At 45.2% G+C, this 12,345-nt stretch overlaps 1 protein-coding gene across 1 annotated transcript in view; it reads left to right on the plus strand.

The window, feature by feature from the left end:
* The window catches only part of stt3b (STT3 oligosaccharyltransferase complex catalytic subunit B), a 92,196-nt gene that overhangs the window by 42,551 nt on the left and 37,300 nt on the right, over positions 1-12,345 (plus strand). The window contains exon 5 of the mRNA XM_028817849.2: positions 8,325-8,424. Coding sequence (XP_028673682.1) covers positions 8,325-8,424 — 100 coding nt within the window. The remainder of the gene's footprint in view (positions 1-8,324; positions 8,425-12,345) is intronic.

Genomic DNA, 12,345 nt, shown 5'->3' on the forward strand with positions numbered 1-12,345 from the left:
TATGAACGAGACTACATTAGTCTGTTATTTAGTGGCTGATGCACTGAGCACATGACACTTAACCTCCAGGTACAGTCTGGCAGATGACACTCTCTTGGAGGGTCTTGTCCCAACTTCTTCATCCATCCGGCCCTAACAAAGCCTTCCTGAGACGAGTGTCACCTATCAGCCCTCGTGCTTCAAAGCAGGAAGTGCAACAGTGACTACTATGACTACTGGCCTTCGCTAGCAGCAAAAGAGGAATGGAAGCGGCGGAGTGTTGGCGCTCCTGAAGCGTGGCAGATACCAGAAGGCTCTAATCTCTGCCGCATGGATGTATTTGTACAGCTGAACGAAGGCTTTCCACAATCTACCTTTTTCACGCTCTTCTGTAATTAGAAATAAATTGTTTTCAAACAGCTGAGCCTGGCAGGTTTTGTTTTAATTTAGCCTAATTTTCACAGTTTATAGTCATTACGTGCAGAATAAATGTGTGCCATTTGCTTAATTGGCAAGTTAATGCTTTAAAATGGAGGGATGCCCAGTGGAACCCTCTGAAGTGCAGCATTACTCGTTGGTAAAGTGAACTTTACTTGGACAGCAGGTTAATAAGTAAAACTAATAACAGACCCCCAGATACTAGGCATGCCATATTTCTGTAACCCTGGAATGCCTCATGGCTGGCGTTCCCTCCCAGTCTGCTCCAGTTTGCTGTGCCCAGCTAGTGTGTAGTGGTCTCCTAGTCGTCATTGGCGCTCAGTGGTTTTTTTTGTTTTTTTTTTATTGGCCACCGTTGCTTCTCCCCAACTCCCCTCATTAGCTGCTCCTTCTTCATTTGTTTGGTCATTTCTGCCAAGGCTGACGTTAACGAAATCCTGAAAGCCTCACATGTCATTCATCGGCGTTTACTCCTTGTGTTCTGCTTTATAACTAAAGTAAAATAAAGCCATTCACGTACCCTGCTTAGGCCCAGTGTGACCAGAGGCATTTGTTGTCTGTGTGTGTCCACCTCCTGGTGGAGTGGTGGCTCTGAGGTAGTGATTTACGTTGGCAATTAGAAGGTTGCCGGTTCGAATCCCATAAATGCCAAAAGTGACTCAGGTGTCAACCGTTGCATGGCTGCACTCGGGTCCTAACCTGGGGTCCTGTGTTGGTGTGTGTGTGGCAATGCGCTGTATCCTTAACCTCCAGATTTGGGGTACTTACTCACAAGAGGATAATGCATCATGAATGACGACAACGGGACCACCACTTAGAATTAAGTGTATGCTGCTCTCTAAAGCTGTTGCTGGCCCCAGTGTTCTTTCAGTATTTTAGTAAGGCCGAATCTTACAGTCCATATTGTTTAAATGCTGGATGGCCATCTGCTTCTTAGCAGGAACTTAGCAACTTACCTAAAACAAACAAACGAGAGAGAACTTTTGACAGCAACACAAATCTAAATTAGAACAATCTAGACGAGAACAGGCCACCCAGCCCGCCAGAGCTTGCCAGTCCTGTCCTCTTCATTCTTCGAATTTTGAAGGTTCCTAAAGTCCAACTGTCCACTACACTTCCTGGTCACGTATTCCATCTGTCTGTGGCTCTCTGTGTGAAGTTTCCATGGTCTTTGACTCAGATGAAGTGTCATTTCTAAGGTTACAGCTGTGTTTATTCTGTATGGCGATATACTGAGGTCTGTCAGCGTGCTGGCATGAGAAAGGGGAACACACCTGCCCTGGAAATCAAGGAGGAATTCCTCCAGCAAAACTTGGTAGCGCTTGTCCACTTTGAGTGTGATTGTTGACGACGGCTTCTCGGCTCTGTTGAGACTGGGATAGAATTAGTTCAGGAACATTGGAGTGGGACGGACTGACGCCTCACTGAAATACACCATGACACGAGATTTTCTGTTCACTCCTTTGTCCTGCCGCCTGGAGTCACTGAAATGGCAACACCAAGACGTCAGCGCAGGACTTGTGTACGTATATCTGTATCACTAAGTTAGTTTTCAGTCCCAAGTTTGAGTTTTATAAATCACGACTTTTGTGTACCAAATGGCTTATGGACGTTACCAAGGACAAGCAAGTTTTATGCTTGAGGCCTCACAAATCAGCAGAATAAGGAATGAATGTGACGACAACATCAAACCTAAAGTAAATAAAACCAAATCAAAAGGAGAGGCAACTCTCAAGAGCGAATTTAAAACGGCCCTGGCATACCTTACGGCTTCTGGCAGAGCATTCCAGCCGAGGGGTGTAGGCGGCATTGCTGGGCTTTAGGTTTGGACTGAGGCGGCAGCAGGGTGAAGGTTAGAATATCTAAAATACGGAGAGGGACAAAGTGCAGCCATCAGACGTGCATCTTGAAGTTCACCAGTTGAACTTTGAACTTCATATTCTTTTGTTGGTTCCCCCCCCCCCCCCCACCTTGCTTGTGCTTTAGAAATCTAAACCTTTGTCGGAGTTCACAGCCTCGTCAGCAGGGTGGTATTGGAGCAGACATTTTTAAAGCTGGTCCCCTTTCAGCCTCCTTTAGTTACCAGAGGGACGGTGACCATCTATTAGGCCCGGGTGAGAGGGTCAGTTTGTGGAATGAAAGCAGAGGTGCTAATTATTTAGCATGGAGTGGAGTGTCAGACTGGGCGGCCTCTTGGGCCTTTAACACACACACACACACACGGATTACTGTTTTCCTGCATGGATTCCGTAATTGATATTTGACTTCCCAATCTCTTATCACTGAGCTGTTTTCACTGTCGATGGAAGGCTCAGGATCTGTGGTTTATCCTACTTTGTCATTCGGCTTCATTAGTAGCCCCCCGTGATAGTCTGAGCCTTGCGTCCCATGAAATTGGAGATCAGCCAGAGGTTTTTAAACCTAATTGAGATTAATAGCTGCTATAAAATAAAAAGCGCCTTTTAAAGTATTAGCTGGTTTTTTTTTTACCTCTCCTTTAGACGACGTGAGATGCGGTAGTTTGGTTTTGGCTCCTGCTAGGCGGCCGGTACACTTGTTTCCCCCTTTCATTTATTTTCTCTTTTATTTATTTATTTTTGAGATTTTTGATTTCATGCGGATTACTGGCAGGGCTGCTGTTTGCTGCTGCTGTATGTGATTTACAGCGGCGTCACTGTGTGACGATATCAAAGGACAAAACTTCTGTCACTGGCTAAGCGTGACTATTAGATAATAGAATGGGCCATGACAGCTATTGGTCTTTTTTATGGTTTTCCATTCATGGCTGGATATCTTTGTAGGTCTCGGTCATCTTGACAGATGAGAGCTTTGCGGTAGACGGGCATGGAGATGCTCAGCAGTGCCGTGCTTTTGGTGCAAGTAGCCATCCTGTCACCTTGAACCCATGCTTGTGTTCTGCTGATGTCTCCACTCACCTGCTGCTGCACCAGAATGTGTCTTTGTATTTAGGGGCCCAAATGAGACCCTCGCATTGAAATGAATGGCCACCCATGTGGCACTTTATCACAGTGGTCTTTTGCAGAAAATGAAATTTGGTGGTTGGCACTGGTTTGCTGACCAAAGAGGAGCCACAGTGGAGGAGATGACAGTGAGAAATGATTTGATGATAAATTCAGTAATGTGACGAACGTCCTTTTCTAACAAAGGAGGAGTGCACAGCGGTTTTTATGTAAGTTAGAATACAAGTTAGAAAATGTAAATAGTGGCTGATATACCAGAAGAATTCACTTCAGTTTAATGTACTCAAGAAGAAGTTTTTCGAGTACATCTTGATCATGTGATAAGTTCTTCATGTTTATTACTAAGAACTTCTAGCAGTGTGGATTTGGAAAGAACAGATTTACTGGCACGCTAAACACTGGCGAACGCATGCAAACATGACGCACAAAACTCGCATGCAAAAGCAGACGGGACAGGAGGTTTCAGCGTCTTTGTGCATGGAGCTGTATGTCAGTTCAGCGTACCAAGTCAGAGTCCACCCCTTTCAGAATATCACCGAGAGGGATGTCATCAACAAACAGGAAGACGGGACAGGAAAACGCTGTGCTTCAACAGGAGAATCTGACCGTAGGCCTCCACCGCTCTGCTCCACATTGACAAGTCGATGAAGTCGCACCACACAGATGATGTTATCCTCTAACACATACCAATGATACCTGAATAAGGACTTTCTAGTGAGGGTTTTGTGCACCAAAGTCGTGAGTTTGACGTGGCATTGACTGTTTATCTCGTCGTTTTTGTCTCCTGTGTCCTTCTTCTCAATCCAAATCATTTAAAGGAATTCTCCACCCAAAAATGATGTTTTTTAATGGTTGTTACTCCATGCACTTTGTACTTGTCATTGAGAATTTTATTGTCCTTTCTGGGTGGAGAAAATAAAAATTGAAAATTCAAACTAAACGTTGGTGGGCAGTGCCTAATGATGTAAAAAAAAAACAACAAAAAAACAAACCACCCATAGAAAGGAAAAAACTATTTTTATTGTTACAGTAAATTATTGTTAAAATTGCTACAATACAATGCAGTCATTACAATAAAGCATTTATATTATTACAATGTGCAACATTTGAGCATTTTTTGTGAACATATTAGAAGTTGCTTCCTTAAGCCCTGCATTGAATGTAAGCAGAGGAGACCTCATTCCCACAATGCTGTGCGTCTGAATTAAAGACGGGTTTCTTCACCAATGAATGAGGGGGATTGGTGGATCTTCCTGTTCACATTGAGTGTGGAGATTCGGGGAGTAACCACTACAAGCTACTTGGGGTAAGTAACATTAAAAATAAATTAAACGTTTGGGTGGAGTATTGCTGTAAGGTCAACACTTGTGCAAATCTGTAACTCCTGGATGGAGGTGGTGCTCTCCAAGTCATGTGACATTATTAGTCTGCCATCCAGTTGGCTGTTTAGTGGCCTTGCTGAATTAAAATTGAACTTTGATCAAATTTCCTTGAGGGATAAATGTGCACAATTTCAAAAAGATCGGTCCAGTGGGAAGCGAGGCACACAGACATGGCGACGACAGTAGGAGAATTTTGCATTATATTTGAACACACGTACATACAAATTTTAAATTGTATTGTAGCAGCTTTCTGGGGTTTTTTTTTTTTTGTTTTTTCTGTCCACCCTGGCCATTGGACCTTACTCCTTTTCTATGTTAGCTAATGTTGTCTTATTTTAATTTTGTCTTTTATTTTTCTTCATTATGTAAAGCACTTTGAGCTACTTTTTGTATGAAAATGTGCTATAGAAATAAATGATGTTGTTGTTGTAAATTGAACCGCATTCACAAAAGGCCTGCAGATTTTTAATTGAATCACAATCCAAATAGGTACCTCTGCTTATTTTGGGGTGAGATCCTGGTGGGACGCAGGCTCAGGGGGAGACGGGGTTGTGCATACGTGCTGACCCTCTGCTCACACCCCTCAAGGCTCCATGATCCATCCACAGGTTCACCAACAGAAACCTTGTTACGCCTTTAACTTCCTCTGTAGGCACGTTTGATTGCCTTCTAGGCGCTAGGCCAGGGGCGCATCTGAGGACATCGACAAGCCGTCCAGTCAGTAGTAGCGATGGGTGGTGTGTACCCAGGGACATGACTTAAATCAGTGCCAGCTTATGATCTGAACAGACTGGGAATTCCTCATTCAACTGCAAGGCCCAGTCCCCTTTACGCATGGGGGTTCAACAGCTTACCCCCACCTCTCAGCCCCGGGTAGGTGCACACCGATCTATTCCGTATAGCACCCGGGCATCTAAGGGCATCACTGACCTGTTCTTGGTCAATCTCACATTTTGCTGGTGCGTGGTTTATGCATGATGACTGTGAGTACGAACCCTGATGCCCATTCCTGCCCCATCTGCAGCGGGGTCCTTATCCACAAACAGACCACGAGTGGCTCAGAACGGGTTACGCTTTTATTATAGTGGATAGTGGGGATTTCCTGGGATTCGTTTTGATTTACCAGAACTTATACTCATCATTACTGTGATTTTTTTTTTGACTATGACTCATTGTAATAAAAACATATGCAGAAAAACTGGTCTTTAAAATATAAAGTAATCTAAAACTGCACCAACTGTCAGAGCCGTTAAGCAAACCCTTGAATGCTATGTCTTGCCTCGGTTTTCTAACTTGTTTTTTTAAATAGGCGGTCAGAACACCGATGGTCACTTTTCTGTTAAAGTATAACATTTGCTTTAGACTCAAATGGGGTGTCACGTTGTTGCCTGAAGGCCGTGTCAGATTTACGTCTCAAAACTATGAATTTTATGTGGACAGCAGGTCTCCTCTATGGAATAGAGTTGCTGAAATCTTGATGCCCCCTGGTTGCTGCCACTGCCCTTTCCTTAGGTGGCTCATTCTACGAGCGTTTCTCCATCTTCACACTGATTCCAAAACACACACTGCATTACACGTGTAATACAAGCTAAGTGGCTTTTCAGACAGTTGACATGAAGAATGGTGGAATATGTGCAGGAGCTCCATGTGAAAGTAAACTAACAAACCTGCAAAATGGACTTCTTGGTCACAGTGCGTCTCAGAGTAACGTAATCAGCTTCTGACCTGGACGCTGCAATGCCCACCCACTGCCCTTGGCATGCAGCACATTTATTTAGCGTGGAGCTTTAAATTTGGAAGAACCCTCTCCACTGGCTGATGTGGCTATGTTTCTGTAAGATTAAAAGCTTAACGGGGAGGTCGGCCAGCCAGAAGGCTGCTTTTCCTACGCTGCTTGTCGGTTCCCCGGTGCAGCCCACCCGCTTCTAATTTACACTTTACAGCAGCTCTCCAGGTGGTTGTCCGGCATTTCTAGTGTGCGTAAATTAGAAACTTCTCACCCAAGAACCACGATGCAGGCCGTGTTTGGATTCTTGCTGTGCATCGCTGCTCTCCATCATGGCTGAGTGTTGAACATATGCTGCTTTCGCTGTGTGTCTGTCAGGGGAGGTCACAAGGTGAGTGAAAGGTTTGCATATTTCATGGCTAGGATTTTTAATGAGCTGGTCCAAGAGTCGCTGCTGGTGTGTCTCAGAAAAAGAAACCCTAAAAACACCAAAAGCACCATCAGTTGAGAAGCTCTTCTCTGCACACAGGCCTGTGCATCAGTGGCTCCAAAGGAGAGAACATGGCTGCTGCTTGAAGAACGTCTGTTGGCAGCACGACATTCACAGGGCTGAGTTCAGCTAGAAGTTTGAGCAGCCCCCTAAAAATGTGGGTAGTGTGTGGGTGTGGAAAAAAAATCTGAATCTGTAGTCAATGTGGCTGTAGTCTTGGAGATTCAGGAGACCGCTCTTTAGACCTGACCTGTGTGTTTTTGAGAAGTTCCTCATTCTCAGTCCGTAAATTCCAGTTTACTCTTTATGTTGTGTTACAGCAGAGGGGAGAACGTTCATTTAATGATTAGCTCTTCATATAATCAGTAAAAGGGAGTGAGAGCGGGTACTGACATGGAGAGATACACCACAGTGAAATGAGTGAAGCGCGGCAGCAGGGCATGCTGGTCCGAATGAAGATCAGTAACGTCTTTGCCACCTGCTGGCTCAGTCTGGCAGCTTTGTAACTAGAATTTCCAGGCAGTACTTGGTGGGGTTCAATTACTAAGTTACCTGCGTTTTCCTTTAATTGCAACATTGTGCTACAAAGGAGTAGGAATGTAAAAAGATTGGCTGAAAACCGACAACTCAGCCCAGTGCTGCAAAAGTGAATTAAACTGGGATTGACAAGCAAGGTTGCAGACCCCAAAAACATCTACTGTACCACTTGGCCACTTAATCAGAGAGAAAATACTTTGTATCGTTAGTGTAAAGTGCTAATAATGAACTAAAGCCTCGTGGGAGTTACTTTATGAATTAGTGACCCGCCTCTGCCCTTCATTCATTGGTCCAGAGCCCTGTTTTCAGTTCAGAAAGTTAATCCCATGAGGCTTTAGTTTTGTACTTGTGATGTGTGCTTATTGTTCTGGAAGTAACTATGTATTTCAGAGTATTTGTTATGTACATTTTGAGCATATGATTGGATTATGGGACATGAGTAAGGCGAGTGGATGGTTTTTCACATCATTTGCTGTTGTACAGAAGTTGTCACTATTGGCGTCTCATATGGCATAAACATTTTTCTCTCCATTCTGCATGAAAACATGAGGTTAAAAGTTTTTCATTTGGCCACCAGTGCCAAGTCCATGGGGTAAGTAACATTAAAAACTGCCTTTTGGGTGGAGTGTTCCTTTAAACACCAGCCTGGTGTCCATCTTTAATGATTTTGCTGATTCTTAGGACATTCAGTGTATTCTGCAAATTTGTGATAATCCAGGTGTGCGGATTCCTCCTCCCTCCCTTCCCAAACCTCCTCATTGCTGACATTCTTTCCTCTTTACCTTTGCCAGGTTTCTGCGTGGGGCGGCTATGTTTTCATCATCAATCTCATTCCTCTGCACGTTTTTGTGCTGCTGCTCATGCAGAGGTTCAGCCGCAGAGTGTATATCGGTGAGTAGCTACACGTCTCTTGTACCACCTCTAATGTGTGTATGTGTATGTTTAAAAACCCTAGTTATGGGCATTTTCTAAGTTTGGTAAGGCGCTGTCTGTGCCATGTTTCATGACATCTCACCCATTGCTGCATGTTCTAAATTGTGATGTGTTAACAAAGAAGCAGCAATCTCCGGCTTGTGTACGTCGTGTATGGCCAAGGCCAGGGTGGCAGCCGAGCGGAAAAATCACCAGGCTTCCCATTCCACCATGTTTGCTCCCATCATGAACGTGTGACCAAACTTCATTTCATAATGGACTCACCGGCCAGTTTATTAGGTGCACCTTGCTAGTGTTGGGTTGGACCTTGCTGCACATTTGTTGGCTGCACATCCATGATGTGAATCTCCTGTTCCACCACCTCCCAAAGTTCTCTATTGGATTGAGATCTGGTGACTGGAGGCCATTTGAACTCATTGTTCTATTCAACAAACCAGTGTGAGATGATTTGAGCTTTGTTATCACAATGGCACGTTATCCTGCTGGAAGGAGCTGTCAGAAGATTGGTGCACTGTGATCATAAAGGGTTGGATGTGGTCAGCAACAATACTCTGGTAGGCGGTGGCATTTAAATGGTGCTCAGTTGTTACTGAGGGAGCCAAACTGTGCCATGAAAATATCGCCCACACTGACACCACCACCCCGCCATCCGAAAGTCCCAACAGAAATCGAGTCTAATCAGACCAGGCGACATTTTTCCAATCTTGTATCAGTTGCCTGTTCTTAGCTGACTGGAGTGTCGCCCGGTGTGGTGGTCTGCTGCTGTAGCCCCCCTGCTTCAAGGTCTGACGTGTTGTTTGTTCAGAGCTGCTCTTCTGCACACCTCACTTATAACGAGTGCTTATTTGAGTTCCTGTTGTCCGAGCTGATATGAAGACCAGTCTGGACATTCACCTCTGGCACAGAGAACGTGCCAGTCAGGAGATTTTTTTTTTTTTTTCTCCCATTCATCTGTTATGGATATTTTGAAAGCTGTAAATTCTTAAGGAGTATAATTGTATTTTCATTTGGTATAAATAGTTTCAGTTTGGTTTTAGAAAAATATAAATATTTTAGTTGTCTAACTTTAAGAGCATTACACGGCCGTCTTGTAGTGGGCAGTATGGCTACAAATCCACATCCTGGTCCCCTTTGAACATTTTGAGGGGTCCCTTCTTAAGATGTCCTGTGACACACTTGAAACGAGCAGCTCAATGTTGTATACGTGCTTTTGGTCAAGGCACGCGTAACAAACTTAACGATGAAGCCCCTCCGTCTAATACTGTGGTGGTCTTAGGTACAGGTGATATCTGTGGGCAGCATCTCGTCGAGGATGGCATGGGGAGCCCAAACCAGAAAAAATGAAGAGCATTAAAGGGCTTGGTATGTATGCAGAGGGGCGCGCACTCCAGACAACAAGGGGGCTAGGTCATCGAAATCAGAGTTCTGTCTGTGCCGTTGGGCGCACGCTCTGCTAATTCCACGGTACACACACAGTCTATAGATGGCTACAGTTAGCCTTGTTTTGGAACGCCATTGAAATACAGTATGACGTGTGTGGCTTTGGAAACCTTAAGTTTTATTATTTTGGTTTCAGGTGACCCACCACGGCACACCTATAGCTCTTTATCTGCTCCCTCCTCTGGCTCTGCCCAGCTTGCCTTTTGAGATGTGCACTGTAATGGCACTCCTTGTTGTCCTCTCAGAGCCACCACCCACCCTCTGGGTAAAGACCTGTTTTTAACTTGTTTATAGTGGACCCCCCCCAAGTTCAAGCTATGGAGCTGATGTGCTTGTCATGCTATGTGTGAGGACCCTCAAGAGGGACACTTAAGCCTCTCTTCTGGTCATCTGTCAGGTTTTCCATCCTAACAGCACTTGTAATAGTTTGCTCCGTGCCAAGGTACTTGGTAGGCATGGTAATGTTTGCTCAGGAGGAGCTTTCCTCACCTTGCTTAGCCTTTTGCCATTCACACAGATTTTCTTCTCTTGGGCGAGCCAAAGTCCCCTGTGCTCTGGGCAAGTGGCACAGAGCATCCAGCCTTGTGCAGTTTGTGCCTTTATAGCATTAACTGGCAGCACTGTGAGTGACCTTGCAGGTAGTGAAGCCAAGTCAATCTGCTTTGAACAAATTGGCTGGCAGCAAAGTTGGCGTCATATTTAGGGGCAGATAGAACATTCTGGATCACAGTCAAGGACAAGAAGATGCTGCAGCTTGGCAGACGGCTCGGAGTGAAGTGCATTTAAACAGCTGGGCAAGAATGATTCCTCCGCCTTCGGAAATCGCCATGGTTACCCAGGCTGCCTTCTGTGCCCTGCGCACAAGTGCTCAGGATGGCTTAGTCAGCTCTTTCTAAAGCTCTGGGGGGTACGGCCTGTCACGGTAACTCCAGGCTGAGGTTTAAGCCTCCCAGCCTGCCTTTAGCTTGGCGACGACTGGAAACTGTCTCGTGTGCTTTCTAGGAAACATCTGACGCCAAGCGCCACATGTCTGATTCATTTAAAAGTCATGAATACCCACTACACGGCACCACGCAGGTGACTCTCTACGCCAAATTTTTATTTTATTGTTGTTGGGGAGGAAAATGAAGGAGCTGCGATTATAATGTTAGACTTGAGGTTGTCTTGTGTATTTGACTTTTACATTACTAAGGAGATGTTCACCTTTACTTATTACACAACTGCTGTCAGAATGGAGGGTAACCCAAAAAAAGGAGACCTCCTAAGTAATCCGGCCCACCTTCTCTATGATCTGCTGTCCTGGCACAGTGTAGGCCGCAGGCTTATTGCACCATAGTGTGCTAGGTGGCACTGCTGGGGTCTACAAACCAAAAGGCCGCATAATCCTCCCTCACGTTGTGTGTCTGACTCGATTTGAAGTCAATTCTATCACACGAAATAGTCATCCAAAAGTGCATTGGATTTAAATCATTATATATAAAAAATATGTGTAAGGGCCCCCCATCACACAGAATTTCAGGCCATTCCAGAGTCGGCACTGAAAATGTCACCAGTGTGTCAATGGCAAGTGACGATGGCAGATGCCAGCGAGGCTCCTACTGAGAGAGCCTCAAACTGTCGAAGGAAGGCCCAGGGGTCGTGGGTGGGTTTGTTTTAGATGGACAAGCTGACATTTCAAGAGGTGGAGGTTTCCAACTTCCATGAAAGCCGCTAAGCCGAGCAGCCTTGGGACGCACTACTTCAGCAGGTAAGGTGCATAGCTGGCCTACGGGATATCGAAAGACCGAATCGACTGGTGGTTAACTTTTGGGAAGTGCCCTTCTCCGGTTTGCTGGGTGTCTTTGTTTCTCCTGTTTTTGCCCTTTGTATGTGTGGTCAGCCCCACTCTCGGTACCACCACAGAGGCAAAGGGGGCTGTAAATCGGCTTGTGACATTTGACTGTAGAATTGATGTCTCAGACGATTATATAAAATGACTGCAGTCAGGTAAAATAATTGTGATAAGGCAACTATCGATGATTGGGACGGGCCCAGCACCACCTTTAGTGGCACAGTAGGGCCTGGGGACTTGAGGTGGCCTGGATTTGGTAGAAGTGAGTAGCCATAAGGTCTTGGGGGTCCATTTTACTAAGACATTCCATATTCCCTGTTAAGATGGCTCAACGGCACCTTCTGTGTTTGGGAAGGAGAAGCAAAGCCAGCCTGCGTCTACCCACAATGGAGACCATACTCAGATGCTGGGTGACCCCAAGGCCCTACAATATTAGGGTCTTAACTGCAGCCTTAAGAAAAGCTCTTTGCATTGTCTTGGGTTGACCACAGCACACTGATGAAGGGTCTTCCTGCCCTCCATTTATACCCCTTTGCTATTAAACAACTTCTTCATCTTCACCTTTTCCCACTTTTCTGTGCAGTTGAACCCGTTGTAGCCCCTTGACC

This window comes from Erpetoichthys calabaricus, chromosome 13, assembly GCF_900747795.2.
Source record: "Erpetoichthys calabaricus chromosome 13, fErpCal1.3, whole genome shotgun sequence".
Classification (NCBI taxonomy): Eukaryota; Metazoa; Chordata; class Cladistia; order Polypteriformes; family Polypteridae; genus Erpetoichthys; species Erpetoichthys calabaricus.